At 42.5% G+C, this 20,412-nt stretch overlaps 1 protein-coding gene across 3 annotated transcripts in view; it reads left to right on the top strand.

Annotated features, from left to right (window-relative positions):
* Positions 1-873: 873 nt before the first annotated feature.
* TSPAN14 (tetraspanin 14) overlaps positions 874-20,412 on the top strand; it is a 34,960-nt gene continuing 15,421 nt past the window's right edge. The window contains exons 1-2 of one of the 3 annotated variants that reach the window (XM_077784556.2): positions 874-1,522; positions 15,470-15,567. In XM_077784556.2, the coding sequence (XP_077640682.1) occupies positions 15,487-15,567 (81 nt within the window). In that variant the 5' untranslated portion in view covers positions 874-1,522; positions 15,470-15,486. Of the gene's footprint in view, positions 1,523-1,782; positions 1,948-2,125; positions 2,543-15,469; positions 15,568-20,412 lie in introns of those variants that run through there. The other 2 variants (XM_021526645.4, XM_085583349.1) reach the window with 2 other exon arrangements.

Here is a 20,412-nt window from a genome sequence, read left to right as displayed (position 1 = left end):
TTTCATTCCTGTGGGATTATTACACCTCTTACTGCTGAAGTGAATGTCGTTTAAAAGTGTTCCAATTTGCTCTAGCACTTAGTTAATGGTTTCTGTGATGGATGAGACTTTTACTCCAACTTTCTTGACAACACAGTGAAGCACTGTGTGGAGATAATGTCAAAGGCAAATAAATAGGACACAGAGCTGTTCGAACCAGCTCCATGCTGACAGCGAACACACTCAATTCAACTATGCTGTGAACTGCTAACATTAACCATTTTACAAACAGTAAATTGCAAGATAAACTTATTTTATCGACAGATGCCCTTACTAATTCCACAGTCCTTGCATCCTAAAGCTGCTGAATTTCCCTGAAATTTCCCATTTTCCTTATTGAATCTTAGAAGTTACTATTGCACCATCTTCCTATCTCCTAAGGAATACTAGAGCTTTCTGCCTTGGCTCTGGACTTTCTGAAGACACGACTCAGCACTCTGAGATTACTTCAGTACTTCTGAGATGGAGAAAGGATCTCTTCTAGTTCTTCTTAACATCGGATAATGCAGTGACCTTTCTGAGCTCCCGTTCCCCTCTTAGATTCTGCTCAACATTCAGGTAGTTTTTCTGGCATCTTCTGTCAGCTTTAACACTCAGTTCAATTTTGCTTTGGTTTGTAAGAAGGCTTGAGCAAGCTTGGGGGAGGCTGGTAAATGGTCCCCCTCTTAAAAAAAAAACAAACAAACAAACACCAGCAACAAACAAAAACCCAAAACAAACCAAACCCTTCATTTATTTAAACAACTGCGTGTGGGAAATGTGAAGGAATCTTGATCATGTGAGCGGTGAGTGGGTGACACACTGGTGTGTATCGGCTTTGTCAGACCTCAGAAGGGGCTGGGTGAGGGGTGCTGTGCATTCGCCATTAATTCTAGCAGGCTTTTGGTAGTCAGCTTTGACGAGTGGAGAATTAGCACACTAGAGAAGTGCTAAGCTCACACCTTTGATTGCTCAACAGTTCCTTTCAGTTCAGTGCGATTGCTGCTGTCTTTGTGAGCGGGCTCGTTCCTGATCTGGGGGAATAAAGGATTCCTCAAAGTCCAAGAGCTGGAGCGGGTGAAGAAACTGCAGACAATGAGGCAGCCGTGTGGTGCTGCACTACCTCCCTTGGCCTTACCTTCCTGCCACAAATGTATTTTCATAGTTAGCGAGACATTAGTTTCGCTCTATGTATGAGCAAGGGAATGAAGGTGACAGAAGCGTTTCCCTGTGTCAGGAGAGATCAGAAGGTGTGGAAAGGGAACAGAAGGGGAGCGTGGAGGCTGGGAGCCGAGCGAGTCGGCAGGGGAGCATTTCCCACCTGCCAGGCGGCGGCTGCCTCAGGTGGGAGCTATCACCCGCTAACTACACGGCTTTTAACGCTCAACCCTCCCTGCCCAGCGTCTTTCTCGGGAGGTGTAAAAGCCCTGGGACGCCTGAAGACTCAAAAGACTCTTCAGGGTCATTGTGTTTTATGTCTTTCCTTCGCCTTCCGGCTCTCCAGGTAGGTCGGGCCGTGCCTTCAGCGTGGCTCAGCATGCGCTGTGTCTGACGCGCCGGTTCGTGCCGCGGAGCCCCGCGGGTGAGCGGCGCGGCCGCGGCGGGCCGGGCGGAGCCCCAGCGAGCCCGAGCCGGCGAAGGCGCGGGGCCGGCCGGGGCGGGGGGAGCGCCGGGCGGGGTGCGGAGCAGAGCCGCGCTTCCTGCACGCCCCTTTGTGCGGAGCGCGGCGGGCGGGCGTGGCCGGGGCTCATTTCCGCGCTGCCTGGGCCCGGCGGGCCGGCTCGGCACAAGGGCACGCCCGGCGGGCACGCCTGGCGCTCCGGCCGAGCGGACGCGGGGAGCAGGCTCCGGCTTCATGGACTAGCCGCGGCAGCGGAGGGACCTTCGACCGCCCGCTCGGCGAAACTTAGCGAGCAGGCTGCTGCCCCGGTGAGTCCCTGCCCGCCCGGCCGCCCCGGGGGTCCGCCGTGCCCCTTTGCTCTCCCTGCCTTGGAAGGCCCGCATTTGTACCCCTCTCCCCGGAGCGGCTCCCCGCAGCATCCCCGGGGCCGGCGAGCCGGGCGGGGAGCAGCCCCGGCTGCCCGCGGTTCCCGGCAGCGCGGGGCCACGGCGAGCCCCTGCCATTGTCCTTGTCCATTCAAGGAAGCCGGAGAGGCCGGGTGAGGCTTCCTCTGGGAGCTCAGGCTAGCCTGTCTCGTTGAGGTGCCACGAGGGAGAAAAATAGTAATAATAACAAAAATTAAAATAGTAGAAGAAGGCCTTTCGGAGTGCTGCAGGCAGTCCGCCCGCTCCGTTCTCCGCCGCCGCCCCGCTGCTGCCGGACCCTGCCCTGAGCCCAGGCTGTTCAGAGGGGGCAGCGGCGCAGCGAGTGTAAGGATTGAGGCCCGTAACTTAATTTTTAAAATATTTTAACTTTAATGGCCTGTCGGCTGTCGTAATGAGCGACCTCTCTGGCACCCTTTCAGCCTCCTGCCGTAACAGGCCCGGCCGTGGAGCGTGGGAGTACCAGAGGTGATGCTCCATGGTCAGTTTTGTTTTGGCTCTTGCTTTATCTTCTGTGCTCTATGTAGACTTAGCGATTTCATTCTGAGGCACTCTGAATAAAAAAAAGAAAGGAATAAAACCCCACAAAGAATCCTAACCCATGCTGTAAAATAAGGTAGTTGTTGGGTGTTTTTTCCTCTTTTTGATGGATCTTCCAAGGAGGTGGTGGTGGAGGTATGAAGGATATTTTAAAATAACTGGCAGGACAAAATTCTTCCAGCACTGCTTTTTAGTTTCGTTGGGTTTTTGTTTGTTACAGTGACATAAGCCTTGTGACCTAGAACTCTGGATAAAATGGAAGGACACGGTGTTAATAAGTGCTCTCTGGTGAGATGATCCATCTCGTTTCTGGCTATCTCCAACAGGGAGTAAGACATCAGTACTGAGACACTTTATGCTCACAATAAATGTGTGATACTTGACATGCTTTTGGTGTGGAAGGTTGAGGTGCTAGCACTATCTGCTTGACAGAAGAATTGTGTGCAGAGAGAAGAGATCTGGTGGGAATTCAGGTCTAGTCATTAGTGTGAAGTAGGAACGAGCTGTGGTGGAAACTGCTTTTGCAGGTTTTGATTTGGTTTGTGTGTCTTGGTTTTTTTTGGAGGAATTCAGGATGCTTTTGTTCGTAGAGTGGTGTTCTTTATCCTTTGGTTAATGATAATGGATAAAATACTTTAAGTGTGTGATCTATATCCTTTTAGCTCTGTTCTTGGAGGATGGAATATAGTGTTGTTGCCTGTCCTTAGAAGGTTGTCTTGTTCAAAACTATAATGCCACTGAAACAGGATTTTTTAGGAATAGCTTTCCAGAAGTTTGTAAGTTTATTTATATTGAAAAAACAATGTGCAAGTAAGTTACACAGTTGGCATTTTGGTTTATGTTTGTTGATTTTGTTCATAGGTGGACTTGCTGAAGGTGCAGTCTGTGTCTAAATCACAGTCGTGGAAAGCTGGTTTTCTGGGTGGTGTGTGCTCTGTGTGTTGTTTTTTTTGTAAGTCGATCCAGTTATCTTCCTTTGTAGCTTCCTTTTTGTTGTTGCGTTATCTCCAGTCCCCAAATCAGAAGAAAACTCACTTCAGTCTTGTTGTTGTTTCTGGGCACAGATTTTGTCCGACATTTAGTGCATTGTAGACACACTAATCTTACTGTTTCCAAAGCCTCTTTCCTGTCCTTCCTGCCTCCTTGTAGGAAGCAGGAGGGTGGCAGAAAAGAAGGAAAGTGTGTGATCTTTTGCTAGGAGCGGTGTCTGTGCAGAGCATTCCCATGGGTGACATACCTGACAGCACTGCAAGGGAGTGTGCTCTGGGCTGCCTTTTACTGGCGTTAGGCCTTGTAATACTTAATGAAAGGACGATAAAAAGCCCTTGCTCTAAGCCCTAAGATGCTGTTTAACTGGGGTACTTTCTTTGGTATTGAAGGTATCACTTTTTGCTCTTGGGTGTAGCAAGAAAATTGTGTCTTATGAATTTGGTTATATCTGGATGATGAATGAGTTTATTGTATGTTTCTAATGAATAGCTGAAGAATATTGGATTGTTGTGAGACTGACCTCTGATTTTCTTAAAAAGTATTTTTATTTAGTTTATGAATCTTTAGTGGGTCGTTACTAACGTGCCATTACCTGTAAACATGTGTTTGGAAAAAAGAGGAATTTTTCTGCTGACAAACTACTACAATGGATTCTCATAGTCTGTCAAGTTTCTCATTGTGGATTAGGTGTGGTACAGTTTGAGCACTGATAAGTGTGAATAAATTAAACTCTTGCTTTGATCTCCCTGTGTTCAGAATTCTCATTGGGGTGTATGTGAGGTGAAGTGGAGTTCACAGAGTGATTGTCAAAACTGTTCCACAGATCCTCCCTTTATTTTTTTGATTTTACAAAATATTTCACCTGGCTGGGGTATGGAAAAATCTGTGGATTTTGGACACACTTTATTTGTGAGCCCTCTGTGCCATGTTGCTTTGCATTGTGGCTTCCTGTGTCATAACTTCCTGTTTTTTGGTAGAACAGACTTTCATGCTTTGCCACCTGTGGTGCATTTCTAAGGGTAAGAGGGCTGCAGTTCACAAAATCCATGAACGTGCTGTGGTTTGCATTTTGCTTCAAGCTGAAGTAGCTCAGATAAAGTCAGACTAAAGCTTATCAAGGTTAGCTATGTGTGCGTTTTAAAGAGTAACAGTTTAGATCAAATTCTTCTATTTTGAAGATTGTCACAGGGGAGGATAATAGCAAAGTGCAGGTGTTGAGGATCACCTGCAAAAGTGGTGATCCTTAAAAATTGACTGCATAAGAGATTGTGATGTTTGCAGTTGAAACAACTGCCTTGAATGGCCAGGGTTTTGCTAAACTTTTTGATCAATCTGACATAAATCTTAACACTGAAGCCCTCAGATAGAGGAACCACTCTGCTTGATTATTCACGTGTGAATTCTGTTATCACTTGTGCAGAAAACCTTTAACAAATGAAAATAAAATATGCTGGCCATAATAGGAACTATATCCAAACCCAGAGCTCTTAACTGGGTTTAAAAATAGGTTTATTTTCTTTTCTGGTCCAAAGTGTGCCTCAGCCTCTGTTTGGCAGCCGGGAGGGATCAGCACTTGTTTTGCTTCAGAGTTTCCTGTCTTTTTTTGAACTCTTTCGGAGCCAAGCAACAGTGTTTTGTCCTTTTCATTGTACCACTATGTATGATACATGTGAGTGGAGGAATTTCTGCTCTTATCTAAGGTGAATACTTTATCTGTGTTTCTTCGGAGAACTCTTTCTGTGCCATTGTCTTTAGAAGCTGTGCAAAAGCTGAAAATCTTAGGCCTGACTTCATCCTTAATCTGAACCTGAGTGGGAAAGGTGAGGGTGTAATAAACAGGGCTCTGCTTCCCCTTGATCTCTGTAGTAAGCACTGTTGAATGTTGTCTTGGTATTGTAAAAGTGCTTCTGTGGTATTAGAAAAGAACTTCTGCCTGTTTTATGTTCCTGGGCTAGAGAACAGGAATTTATACCAAACTGATAAAGGTCTTCCATGGGAAGAGCTGTCCTGAAACCCCCTGATGGGCTTGGGGCTCTTTGGTACTAATTTGCTCTGGCACTTGATGAGCTTGTGCGTGCATGTGAGCTTTTGGCTTTAGGGGCTGTTTTATTTTGGCATTATTCTGTTTCAGGCAGGTTGGTTGTGTACAAGCCCAAATATGTTCATGTGGCCCAACAGCCCTTTCCAGAAATCTCTTTTCCTCTTTTAACAGTTTTTGTTTCCTGCTCAAAGACTAAATTATTGATGCTTGAGTCTCTCTGGAAAGGAGCTTTCTCTAAATAATTGATGGACCTGAAGGTAACAAAGTCAGGTGTTTGCGTTGCTGCCCTTGCAGCTACAGGATGAAGCAGAGTATTTGGAGGCAGCAGAATTTTGTGAATTTTAGTATTTTTTAAAACCTCATTTGTTCAGCTTGGCAAGTTATGTAGTCTTTCTTGGGCATAAAATGGGTGCTGAAATATGTTCACTGACGTCTAGAAACTTCTGGAGTAGAAAACAAAGGGAATAGTCTCAAGTGACTTGGATCTGAAGGAAGGCATCTGAGAGGTTGGGCTTCGGTGACAGCAGCCTTCTGACTGCCAGGGAATGGAGCTGATTCTTTGGATGCATATTGCTTTTCCCTCAACAGCTGGGCTCAGGGGACTTAATGGGAGGTGAAATATGCCAGCAGTGGTGTGGCTGTATCGAATAAAGGGTAAAAACAGCAAAGCTTTCTACCCTGCCCTGAGTACTAAGTTACTTCAGTTTGGCTGCATGGCAAGCCTGTGGAGGAGGAAGGTTCATCAAAAGAGTTGTCTGACTTGAAACTAATGGAAAGCAATTAGTGAGATGACTCTTGGAAAGCAATTGGTGAGATGACTCCTGGAAGACGGCAGGGCAGCTTTCTTTGCCAAGTGTCCATCATGCTGAGCTTGCAAAGGATATTTTGATTAGGTCATATCAGTGGTCTGCTCCTGCAAAACAGGGGAGTGTTCAGCTGAAGGAGCCTGTCCAGCTGGGGCAGGTGGGAAGGGAAGGGAAGGTGTAGTTCAGATGTGTGGTGCTGTTTAATCTGAGCTGTGCTGCGTGTGCAGCCAGTCATGCTGTACTGTCAGCCCGTTCAGGTGGCAGTTTCCTGTGTTGTCATGTTGTTTCCATCAGGAGCTATGTTTCTCATTTTACTGAAGGCACAGGTTAGGAAGTGTTTGCGTCTAAGCTTTGCACCTTCTAATTCTGCTGGCATGTTTTAATTAGCTGTTGCAGAGACTGAGGTCTGTGTTGGAAGGAGCACTGACTGCGTCCCTTCACAACCTTTGTTGCCCTGATCTCTTAATGGCACAGTGTTGTTCTTGGCATCATCTTGAGAGGTGGAAAGCCTGTTTTTCCTCCTTCCCCAGGGGCAGACACAGATTTGGGCGAGACAGTGGAGGCTTTCTCACGACCTGCCAGAGCACTGGCTTTGGGGGGAAGGGCTGGAGCTGTTCAAGCGTGGGCTTGTCCTGAAGCAGCATTGGTTTTTGTCTTTTAGTCTTTTCCCTGTGGTGTGGTAGCATGTGCAGGGTGCTCTGCAAACCTGCTTGCTCTAACTCCTGAAGCATTAATTGTTCCTGTGTATTTGGGTGAGACACTGACTGCTGAAGTGGCTGGGATTGTGAGCCATTGGCGAAGGCTGTTTTGTCACATCTGTAAGATTTGCCAGTGCTGCCTTAGAGGTTTATCGTCTAGATGGGTTTTGCAAGTTTCACGAGTGTGTTTCTTTACCAGAAAGGAGGTAAAGAGATAAATTACATGGTGATTGAGCTGTCTACGTGGCCACAAAGAGCCATCTTGTCCTGTGGCTTGGAAGCTGGTGATTGTCCTTGGCAAGTAAAATGAGGCTGTCCTGCTTGTTGTGAATGCAGCTGCTGGAGGTGGAGGGCAGCAAAGGAAAGCTTTGAGGGTGTTGTCCCCAAACCCCCCATGCCTTTCCCCAAAAAGTAGCCTTCCCTGGTGCCTCACTTGAAATGAGTGTTGCTCTGGTGTTGAAAGCATAGGCCCTGGTAAATGGGGTGGGAGGGGAGGAAAAAAAGAGGTTTTGTAGATTGAACTCCACATTTGGCTTCCGTGACATGGAGTCAACATTGCTTAAACAGCAAGTGGTGAATGTAGCAAATATTATCCAGATATTGCAGTCATTACTTAGCGTCCTCTTTACTGGAGATCAGAGTTCAACCCTGGAATTTTAATTTCTTTTTTTTAACTAAGAAATACCTTGATCTGATTTAAACTTTTAAAATAAATATCTATTTTATTATATGTAGTAGATATGTTTAGCTATACAAATTCACATGTAGGAGTATTCAGTGTGAAGGCTAAGAAATATGGTGTGGATGTAGACAGGCTGCACATTGTATCCAGAGCAAGGAACATTTTTAAGGAAACAAACCACAAAACCCAAAGCAAATTATATGCTCATCACTTCTTTGTTGTATATTGCTATAATCAGTCTCTCAGGGTTTTTTCTTATGAAAAAAGAAAATGAAGATATTTTCTTTTAGACTGAAATGTAACTGGAGACTGAAAACAAGTGCCATTCCTGGAAGTGGAGAAAAGTCACAATATGTATAAAAGTTTAAGATGTTCCCTGAATAAAGAGTATATTTGTCACCAAAGAAAGATGGTGGTGGCTTCCTCTCTTTTTTTTTTATGCTATGAAGTGGTGTAGCAAATGGAGGGGCCCATTCAGTTCCTGAAACTTGGTCTGTGTGGAGGTATGGGAGGGAGCAGACAAAGTGTATTAAATAGGTTCTATTACTCTTGGATTACTAAATAGAAGTAAAAATATTCCCCAAACTGCAAGTTCTGTCTCCTCAGATAAGATATTTGTTTTGTAAGGCTTCCAAAATCTTCTGTTAGAAGGTGGGGGGGGGGGGGGGAATAAAATTACATGCTTCTTTTGCATTAAGACTTTGAGTTTTGCTTTGCATCTGTTGATGTTACAGAGAGTTGTGTGTATCTGCTCTCATGAGAGGTAGTAGAAAGCAACTGGGAAGTTTGGGTCAGCTAAGATTATTCTGATTACTTGTTCTGACAGGTTTTGCACCCTGGGGTGGATAAATTCCTGCTCAGGATGACTAATGGGCTTCCCAATACTTGAACGTGCTGTGAAGTAATAGGAAAGCATGACTTGTGGCTTATTGTGTATAGTGAATAAACTGCAGCACAGGCAAGGTCCTGTTCAGATGAAACTGATCAGTAGCTTTATTAAAGAAAGTTTGCATAGTCACTAAATATTTTTATAAACTTAGTTTTAAGATGTTAATGAGGGATCTGTTGAACTGTAGTGGTAGTGTCTAGTGTTGTTTTCACTTACTTTGGTGTAATCCAACTGAGCTTTAACTTGAGGTTTAACCAATAATGCTTTTGAGGATAAGATCAGTGAAGACCCTGCATCCTGTCCTCATGCTCTTCTCTGCATTTCTTAAATATTAGTAAAGAGATGGATATCTTAGAAAAGGATCTGTCTCTCTTCCACTGCATTCTCCTTATGTTTGGAAAATTGATGGCTTTTAGATGAAGCTTACTTGTAACATTTCCTTTGCCCTCTGTTTCCTGTCCTATCTTTAAAGCTATTGCTTTAAGTCAGAATGTGGAGTTCATGCTTTGTTTGCAGTCAGCTGCTTCAAGCAGATTTTCCTTGAACTAGGTAAGAGATCCTTGCCTTTCAGTTGGTACCTTTTGTCAAGCACCTGTGTATGTTGAAGCAGAAACTACCTCATCTGTTCAGTTGCTACTTCAATCAGCCTGAGGTCAGTGGGGCAGAACTAGCATAAATGTATTGAAATTCTCTGAATAATTGAGTTGTGTTTCTCCTCAGTGCCAGTAACTAAAAATATTTGTAGTTTGAGTTTGCATTGTCAAGACTTCTGTTGTACAGTGTCATTGACTGGCATTCTGACTGGTTTGTATAAATGAAAATATGGACTCTTTGGAACTTCTGTTTTGCTGATTTTGTTTTATTATTAGTAGCTTTTTTTTTTTTTTTTTCTGAGTAGAAATAAATACTTCACATGGAAGCAAGGCCAGGCAAATGTATCCTTTGTAGCTTCTACATGAAGAAAATGAAATTGGTAGAACTTCTGTCATCCTCTGTTACAGCTTTTGAATTGCTGTGGGAGCAGTACTGAATTCTGCTTGCCTTTTACAAGTCTTTAGTGTAGTTCTGTTGGTTTAGGAAATCCAGTGGAGCTGAAAATATTCCATGAATCATAGCTTAATAGCTCCTTAAATTACAGTTGTGCGGTGTAGAGCTTTTATGCCAAAGGATTGGTGATGTTAGTCAAGTGGGGAGTTCAGAAGAGGTTCTTGATGACCATGTAGCTTATTCCCAAAAATGTGGATTGTCCACTTTGAGAATGTTACTCTTGAGTTCTGAGCACTTACATGGTGTTTTGGATGCAACTCATCCACACAGAAGTAGTGGCTTGGCCAAAAGTGTGGCATGAGTGTGAGGTATAGAGACCTGGAGTGGAGCTCTTCCGAATTGCTGTGTCCTTGTTTGGGCTTTGGAAATGCCTGTGTGTGTTTCTGACGAGTCTTCCTAAGTTGTAGTTTGTGATGCAGTAATAGACTAAACCCTGGTCACTGAAACATGAAACCCTTCCCAACAGGCTGGGGATTTGTTCTTCTCTGTTCTTTTTGTTTTTTAGTGCTTACAGTGGAGCAGCTTCTGCTTGAAATATTCTTTGAGGTCTTTGAGTCTTCGGCACGGTATAAAATAAGGGTCCCAAAAGAAGATGTCTTAAGAATTCTGTCTGGCTTTGGCCATGTTTTCCATTGAGTTCTGAGATTTGTTACTTGCCATTATTTTTCTGGTGAAACAGGGATACCTTTTAATGATATTTGTCTTTCATCACAAACTCTTTCAGTTAAAAGAAATACCCTTTTGTTGATTAATCCTCAGGTTTCTTCAAAGAATGAGCAAATGTTTCTCTGCTCATCTGAACTACAGCAGAATTAAACAAACGATACTAGTGTTCCTTAAGAGAAGCTTGTCTGTTCTTTTTGAGGCCCTAGTCTGAGTTTCTTTAAGGCAAAATTGCAAAATGACACATGCTTGCATGGAGTTCCTGAGTCACCAGCAGGACCACTGTGTTTCCAGGAGCAGATTAGCCTGTAAGAGCATCACATTGTCAGTTTCTCTTGCTTTTTGCTGTACCAGCTCAGCCTCTTCACCTGAAGATTTGATGGATGGAACCCAGATACTCTTCTGAGCATTAGGACCCCTTTGGTGGTCACTGTTTTCTCTGGGATGTGGAAAGAGCAATCTGTAGTTGCCTCTTAATTGTTCCATTTTTAGAAGGTCCTAAGAATATCTCTGAATTTTTCCTGGTCAGCGATTAGAGTGCCTTTTACCTTCACAAAAACACGTAATGATTGAGCATCTTCAAAGAATGACAGTTGTTTTTAATGGCACCATGTATTGAATGAACTGATGCTTTTTGATATATATTTGGTCTTGATGGAATAGAATTGAGTCATATCAAAACAAGTCATAGACCAAAGTACATCTCTTGCTGTATTTTAAAATTTCATGCTCCTCAGCAAATTCTTTGTCCATTTGCTTCACCAGCTTCATATAGATGTAATACTTTGTATTGAAGAACAGAAGCCAACAGCTTGGCAAGTGACTTTCTTTTCCTCTTGCCTCAGTTGTGCCCCTGTTCCCCAGCTTCATCTTTCAGTGTGTAAAGCAGCTTCAGGTGTGCTGCTGGTATAGGCTGGCACTAGAGGGGTGCTGTGTTTCCATGGGCACATTCATTGGAAAGCTTTTGCTTGTTCTCCTGCCACCTCCTGACTGCCCCCACGCTGGCATTTGTAAATGCTCTGGCAAGGCAGATTGAAGGTTTAAACCTATTTACTTCTTGGTGTGTGGTACAAGATTACAGGATTGAGCTGAAGATTTGCTGGTGGTTTGCTGTGTGGCTATTTGCTCCACTGAGTAGGTTGAGTAATGGTTGTGGATTTTGGGAGGGGCAGGGAATCAGGATTTTATATGGTGGCAGTATTGGCTGAACTTGGAATTTTAGTGTGGCTTAGGTTTGCCTTGTAAAGTAAACATCTCTGGAGGTTTAAAATAATTTTTGGATCTAAATCTAACAAATTACTTTGTTGCAGTTGTTCTAGACTTAACATTTTATCTGTGAGGATTGCTCTGCGTATCTAGATTAGTCAGCAGATCACATTATGTGTTTTATGAGAGAAAGGAATATACATTGGGAATATCACTGCTGTAGCATTTTGGAGGCGTTATATGTAATGAATGTAAATCGTGCCAGTATAGTATGATATGTGTAATATTTGATATTGTTGGAAGCACACACGCCAGCACTGGGAGCTGACCCCACATATTCGAAAACCGGTTTCTGACAAAACCTCATTTGCAATCTAATCCATGTGGCTGGCCCGGAGATGGGTCGTTTCTCTCGGGGTGATACAGGCGCTGATCATCCCGGCAAGGACTCGAGATTGGGATCTCTGCGATCAGCCGCGTTCCCCTAACTCCATCAAGAAGATGCATCACCACCCCACTGGACCCCGAATTGTTCTACCTCAGCACAGAGAAAAGAGGCTTGATGAGTATGTGGGACTTTGAATGGGAAGAAAAGACTGCTGAAATCCCGGCCTCGGGCAGAATATTTCCTATAAGAACTGCTTGTACCAGGGGTGGTGTGTGCCTGGGGGAACCCCTGCCGAGGCTGCCCGCTCTGTGCCGCGCCCAGCGCCGATCCCTGGCTCGGACTGTCCTTTTCCTTGTGGCTGGCTCAGAGACAATTTGATCTTAAATAAATTTTTTTTTTTTCGTTTTTAATTTGGCTGGACCAATTTTTATCTATAACAAAGTTAAGAGTGCAATTGTGTGTATTGAAAAGCTTTGGAAAAGGCAATATCCTCTTGATGAATGATTATATTTTTCCCCCTCTCGCTAAAGCTGTAAACAACAAGACAAAATTATATTCTACCAAAGCAGCAGGGCTCTGTATTTGATTTTTAGAAATTCCTGTTGCTGTGAGTGGGTGATAACTGTCAGCTGACACAGTGTGACTTGCTTTGTCTGAAACACAGCAGAGAACGTTATTAGTCTGTGCTGCCCACATACTGCTTTAATCTTCCAAGTGTTTTTAGTATTGCCTAACCATAGCCACGCAGCCTGTGCTGTGAGCAAAGTGAATTACTGACAAGCAGATTTCTCGACTGGTAACAGATGCCTTCTGTGTTAGGAAACATGACTGCTTTTAGTATAAACACAGGGAAGGTGGCTGTGTTGTCTTGAGTGGACTGCTTCATTTGTTTGTAGTGTTAGGGGGAAAAGAAAAAATCACATATCAGATTTATTATGCTACTCCCATACCATCCATACTGTGTTCAGTGGTCTGTCAAGAACCACCAAAAGAATTCTGATGAAGGTAAGCACAGAGCAAGCCAAATCAGTTCTTAAGATAGGCAGGTGTTTTGGGAGCTAATATCTGTCTGAGGAGCTGTGTGCTGTTACAGGACAGCTTCTTGCTAGTACTGGTAATAAATACCTCTTCATTCCTGAGCATTTAGAGGTGTGTATGTTTTTTAAAAAAGTATTTTACTTTTTCATTCTTCTAAAATCCTGCGATTGGTATTGACTGGGTCATCTTAGCAGTTGTTTGAAGCACGGAGAAATGTTTTGCAAGCTGGTGGTCCGAATAGTGAGGTTTTGGGGAGTAGTGCTTATGCGTAAGGATACTTTTAATCCTCCTATTCCTGTGAATTGTTTCAGTGAAGCTGAGGCTGAACTGTTGAATATAAATCCAATGCCAGGGAGGGTAAACTAACAAAAAGTAAGTCTTCAGATGATATTTGTACTTTAGGTCGTGAAATTATGTGCTTGCCTTTTTGCCTCAGGTTATGTTTTAAGCTTCTTTGTCTAGCAGAACCTCATTTTTGTGAAATTGGTTGATGTGCTAGCTAAATGCAACCTGTTGCCTTCTCTTTTGCAGATGTAGCAGCACCAAAAGCAATGTTCCTTTATGTGCATTTTGCAGTTGCTGCTCCTGTCTTTTACCGTGTTGCTGAGTTTCCTGTCTTTTACCATGTTCTCCTTCTGAGGGAGGAGGCAGAACAGTGATGGAGGCCTCAGTGTGTCTGCATCTGGAGAATATATTTGCACTGGCAGCCAGTGTATTGCTGTAAAATGGATTACATTCATGCAAATGAATCTTGCACCCTGCTGAGATTAGTGGAATTCTGTGCTTGTGCCTCTTTCCTCTCTTGCCCAGGCACATCAGACTGACTGACTTGGACATGTGTGTGCATGTTGATTGTTGGCATATGAATTGCTGTTTGGAGGTAGAAACTGAAATTAAATTGGGAAAACAAGACTTTGTTCCTTTTCTTCTATTCACTCAGTTGTGGACTTAGATAAACAAGAGAATGATGCTTAAGAGTTCTTTGCTATGATTCATAACAGTTGCAAAGGTTCCTAAATTTTTTCTGTAACATTGGATGGGTTGCAAAGGTCAGTAACTAAATTACAAAACTCATTTTTTGTGGTGCAACTGGCTACATGTAGCAAGGTCTTTTCTAGTCACTGCCTATACTGCCAATAAAGTACAATTTCCTTTGCTTTAATGAAAGTTAAATGATTTTTGCTATAAATGGACCATGCACATTAGAAGTTATAAGGTGAAGGAAGAAGACTTGTTTTTAGTGTTTGGTTAAAATTATGTGGAAATCAACATCTGAACTCTAGAAATACCAAGCTCAATTAGTAATTCACACTCTAGCAATGGGATGAGATTCTCAAAGCCAACTTCTGTTTCTTCTGTAAGTGGGAGTGTTTTTTATCCTCTGGTGCAGATTGCTTTTTAGGGGAAAAAAACTCCAAAAACAAACAACCCCCAAAAACCTAGTTTACCTTCTCATAGCTGTGGATGGGGTGCAATCCCCTTGTCCATTCCATGGTCTGGGTTTCAGATTTACTGGGTAGGCTTGTTTTTTTGCATGCTGTCTGCGCATGACCAGGGTGGCACAGTGCATTTTCTTAGTTAGGAGGTATTTGAAAGTTGTGTTCTTGTTTCCTTGCCTTTGCAAACCTTCCACTGACATTTACCTCAAGCAAGTGGGGGATTGAAATGCTGCTCAGCTGTCCAGAATGTGAGGGCTGTGCAAGTGCTCACTCCTGCTCTGAATTTACAGCTTGTTCTGTCTTTCTTATGCGTGGCATTTCTGCAGAGGTGCTTTATTTATGATTGTCTGAAATACTTGAGCAAGAGATGTGAACCTTATCTCCCTAGTGTGTGTGAGGAAGCAAACCAAATCCACAGAGCAGGTGGGTATTAAATGGTGGGACTTTGGTTCTTGAGAATTAAACCTCTTGCAGGAGATGATCTTGTAAAGAAACACAGAAATAGGGAAGAGCTGGGTATAACTACCTTTTGTATTTAGAAATCCAGAGACACAGAGATTCCAGGTAACCACTTTGGTATCCTGCTAGCTGGATTGCTGGATGTACAATCCACAGGGTTTGAGGATAAGCCCAAGCAGCCATTTGCTGAAGTAAAACAGTTTTGAAAGAGTGAGAAGGCAGATGAGTGTCATCTTGTTGATGTAGATCTTCCTAGGCTAACTGTATAGTGAGTTTCCTTTGTGGGTGTGCCTGCCCTGTTATAACATTAGGATGCTTAAAGATAAGATTATTAAGCAACAGATACTGAAAGGAAGTGTAGGGTGAGTGGAAGTTTGAGCTGACTTCAAAAATGCCTTTGGATGGCATATGGTACAGATTACTGTCCTCTCTTAACAGAGCAAGAGGGGCCTTTATTAAAGGGGAGAAACCTTTATTCATGAAATCTTTACTTAATCCTGTCATTCTTTCTCTTCTGTGCAGACGCTGTGCCATAGAAGATGCACTATTACCGATATTCTAATGCAGAAGTCAGCTGTTGGTACAAATACTTGCTCTTCAGCTACAACATTGTCTTTTGGGTGAGTACAAAATGTAGAGGTTGAAATAGTTTATGCACAGTTAAGTTATATTACTTAGCTTCATTACTCTGTTCAAGGGAACAGACTGGAAGAGTTGTGTGAAAGCAGGAAACTCATGTATTGTTTACAAAACACCCCAGGTGTTTTGTAATTGAAGCTTATCCCTTATGAGAAATTATTATTGAAAGTTATAGGACTCGGTGTCCATATTATCCATGTTAAGTTGCTTCCCTATTAAAAGAATCCCTTTATAATGTTTCCTTTCAGATCATCTGTAAGCTTTGTTGGGTGGTGTAGCTGTAAATGCACTGTGCAGAAGAGAAAAAAGGAGCTTCCTCAGAGAGTGTCAACAGCTGGCAGCACATGTTGTGCTCTGTGGGCAGCTGAACTGTGATACAGTCTTGAAATACTTAGCTATGGACTACCTGCCTCTAATGTTTGGAATTGTGAGTGTGAAAAAGTACAATAATAGATGTGTGGTTTTAGATGTGTGATTCAATGAAGCACCTGCCTTGGAAGAGAAGGCCCTTTAAAGGGTGGTGCTTAGTGTTACACTAGAAAGGGTTAAGATGTCTGTGAGGGGAAGGTGAGGAAGCAATTCAGACAAACTCAATAATTCCTTTTTGGAATTTTCAGGTCAAATGTTAACAAGTTTGAAGTTCTAGGAACTGCAGTCATGGAAAGGCATGAGTAATCCTGGAAAAGTGCAGATACAGTGACTTGTCCAGTGCTAGCAGTAAAGTTGCTAAAAACCACAGAACTTTTTGTTACTGTCACCACCTTTTGTTGACTAGTGCAATGCTCCAACATGATACTGTAGCATTAAGCCTCGGGGGGGAGTTACCCTTGTGTGGATACCAGAGCAGAAAACATTTGTAGAAACTTTTGTTCCCTTAAGGGGTAATTTGCTACAATATTGCATAGTGCAAGTGTTCATTAGGCATGATATTTTCTGTGTAGCAATGGAGGATGCTTGAAACAGGTCAAGAATTGTGCTTACAAGCCACCAGCTCTGCAGTTCCTTTTCCTCTGTATTGTACAATTCCCATGTACCTGTGGTGGAGTGTGCCACAATGAGAAGAGATGCTTGCCAAACTGTCCTGGCTTTCAGAGAAATCACTTCATAACAACGTGGATGCTCTTTCATGGTGGGATATGTGAGAAATTAACACTCTTGTTCATGAACATAATAGGATTCTTCTAGACCTCTGCTTTTTTTTCTATTGTCTCATGAATTGGGGTCTATGACTGTTTCTGACAACCTTTTAAAAACTGAATTTTTTTGCCTTCACTGTAAGGGGAAGAAGACTGTCAAGAATTTGCCTCTTTTTTCACAAGAATAAATTTGGTGTCTTTTTTGTTCTTTGCAGTCATTACATTTTTTTCACTTTTAAGAAACTGTATTCTTTTGAGATGAATGATGAAGATCTAAAGATTTTTCTCTTCTTTAAGGAAAAACTTTTAAAGAGATGCCAAAGTATTGAGGAGAGTTGATAATACAACCTGTGTATTTCAGCTGATCTGTTGGCTGGAGGAATTAGCTTTCTGAACAGGTACTTGTAGTCCTGGTAGCTTCCTCAACAAAAGGGCTTGATGCTTCTGTTGACCTTATCAGGCTGGCCTAGTAAATGATGTGCAGCTACAGCTCTTTTGATAAGATTTTTGGCACCATTAATTGTAGAACAAGCTATGTAGATGTAGAAGGTAGACACCCCTATAGGCAATCCATGAATCATTCAGCTGACACAAGGATTCAGGAGCCTGTGAAATCCTGCTGGCTGGTGTGACTACAAATTCACCATTTGTGAAACTGAGTGAATTTTATGTGTGCCTTAAAAGAGCTGAAGGACTACAAAACCAGAAGGAGAAACATAACCGTAACTCACAAGGAGCATTTAAGGAGGGAATGTTAGTTTTGATTCACTTTCCTTGGGCTGCAGGACAGGTGCTTCTGGGAACTTGTTTGTGAGCATTTGTTAGTGAGCCTGGCTGCTCTAGAGGTGGATGAAGGATGGATTTAGCTGGATGCCAGAGGGCCTTTTGCCCATATAAGCTGTTAGAGCTCTCCTGTGTTTATGCACAGTTTATACACAAACCAGGTAATAGTAAGTAGTTGCATGAAAATAGTTGCATTTGTTCTTCTGTCATACTTACTAAACTTAAATGTTGACTTTCCCATTGTAGCTTTAAAGCATGTGGTGATGTAGTAATTCCCAGAATTTTTAAACTTTTCACTGGGTGGTTACTGCAATTTGTGTCATGCTTCAAACACAGTTCGCATTGGGATTAAACAAAATATTGAACTCAAAGAGGGAAAATATGACTAATAATGGCAAACTCGGTGTAATCGCCCTTTAGAAATCTGTAAATCTTCATTCTCTGGAAGTATCTTTTTTTCAGTTGGGTGACTTGGGAATACAAAGTTCTGGCTTTTGGTTGTGCACTGCTGGCTTGTAATACCACTTCTCTGCTCTTTTAAGAAAGGGAATGGAGGCCATAGGGAGGGCTCTGCCTAGGCATGATTTGGATGCGTGATTGCTTTGTTTCCATCTTGCTTTTTAAGCATGCTCACAAGACTTAGCTTGTCCAACTACACTCTTGTTAATGAGCAGTGATAAGGCAGTACTAGAGCCATTAAGATAGCCCTGCAGAGAGCAAGATAAGAAGGCTGGACCTTTTTGTATTCGAAAGTTTTTTTTTTTTTTTTTTTTTGTTCAAATCACTTTATTTGTCATGGTGCAATTTAACTGCAACAATGCCAAGTGAAGAGCTTGGTTTTGGCACTTTTCTGTTCTGAGTCATTCTGCAATTGAGTGAGCTCTTCTGTGAGAGCTCTGGTGCTTGCTGCTTTGCCTCCAAACAGTTGAAAGGGTGTTTTTTTGGGGTAGGCTGAGAATTGCACCTCAGCTGGGCCATGGCTGTTTCAGTGAAGTGTAGGATTGTGCGTGTGCTCTGCCAAAGCCTTTTATGTTGCACATGATCTCACTGTCTCTCATGAATTGAGAGGACAGGGTAAAATAACTTTTAACTGCTGTCATCTGGGTTTATCTTCTAAAGGTCTGTAGTTGTGGGTGACTCTTAAGTGTTATTGGAGACAAAACCAGAACTTTTCACTCCTCTTATAGGAGATTTGGCATTTTGTCCTGCACATGGTAGTGAAGGTCAAAAATTCTCTTCAGTTCTGGAAAACAATTCCGAGTTCATCCCTTTGAAAAATGAGAGAAGACCCAGGTTAGCATAAGATTTTCTTGGCTTCTGCTAGCTGTTGTTTTCCAGGAACTTGTGAAACAGCCTTGCTGTGCCAGGAAGAGGAGAGAAAGTACCACCAGGTGATTTCCTGACACTGAGAGGAAGAGTCTCTGAAGAGACAAGGATAGGAAGGAAGGCTGCAGGCTGCTGATTACTCTAGCATGGGTGGAGCTGCAGTGTAAAGTAGGATTTTCCAGGGAGTGGGAAATGTATTCTCTGTAAGAATATACAAAAGCTGCAAGCAATTCCTATTGCTGCTGATCAGACCTAGGGACAGAGTGACCTACAATCAGTTTGTGTTGCAAGAGCTGCCTACATCTGAGACACAAATGAGCCTTGTTTTCTCAGTTGGTAGTGTCATAGGAATTGTAGGAATTCAAAGTGTGCTTGGGAATGGATAAATAGGTGATGCTTAGAAGTGGGCACAGTGTCACTGAATTGGCATCAGTATTGTACATCTGAGCAGAGCCTACAGTTTGATGGAATATGTTTAAAAAATGGATTTATCAGTTCCAAAGCAAGAAATAAGCAAATGCTGGTAAATAGTGTTTCAGTTTCCTGTTCAAAGGGGCACAATTGACCTGCTTTGTGTATGTTTCCATCTAAGTGGCTTCAAGGACTCTGCAGCACAGTAGTGAATTGGGAAGTCCAATTTGTTCTTGTTTACATGTCATTCAGATTCTGTTGAAAGGAAAATTTCAAAATGCTGTGCTTTTTAGAAATAGCTGACTAGCTTACTCTCACCCTGGGAGCACTTTTCGCTGTTCTTGCTTCTTCTCAGCTGCCTGTTGTCCCATTCACCCAGCTGTTTAGTTCAGTGAGCTGAAAAAGGTTAAAACTTGGCTTTCAGTTTAGGCAGATCAGCTCTCTGGTCTGCTTCAGACTCACCACTTGGATGCCTGTGTAAGTGTGTTAGAGAGGGTATTTTCCTGGGGCTGATTCTCTGTAGAACTCTGGGCATGCTCAATCACACCAACTCCTGAGCTAGTTTGATCACCATGCTGTGCTTTTACAATGGTTTTCAGAGAGATACTTTAAAATATCTTGCATGTAGTCTTTGAAGCAAAAGGGTTTAATTTCATTTCTCATTTCATTACTATTTTATGTTGCAAATTGGTTGTTTTTGCTAATTGCACCTGCCAATGCTTTGTTTCTTCTGCAAGTAGGTACTTGCATACTTTGCTGGATTTTTGCTAAAGAATTTTTAATGTATCTGGTTTGGTTGCTTCTAGTGAAAATGCCGAATTTCTTGTCTTAGCTGAATTAACTTTTAGATTTATCCACGTTGTTTTAACAAGACTGATAAACTCTGTTTTACTTGTAGCTAGTTTGCACAGGTGCATATGGAAATTTTCAAAAGTAGTATATCTTGAAACTGAATGTTTTATAAAAATGAGGGCAAAGTTCATGTTCAAAGGTGAGACTAATGCATGCTAGTGAAAAATCTACTTAATCAAAAATCCGTTGCAATTTAATTAAGAAGGTAATTATAATGGAAGGCAGACAGTCTGAAGAGGTCACTCTATTTACAAATTCTATAGCATGATGCTAGTAGTATTCTAGTACCCTTAATTTGTATACAGAGAGTGGACTATG

This window comes from Lonchura striata, chromosome 6 (assembly GCF_050655825.1).
Source record: "Lonchura striata isolate lonStrDom1 chromosome 6, ASM5065582v1, whole genome shotgun sequence".
In the NCBI taxonomy this organism is placed as follows: Eukaryota; Metazoa; Chordata; class Aves; order Passeriformes; family Estrildidae; genus Lonchura; species Lonchura striata.
The sequence above is the reverse complement of the archived record's forward strand: the minus strand, read 5'-3'. Positions and strand labels throughout refer to the sequence as shown.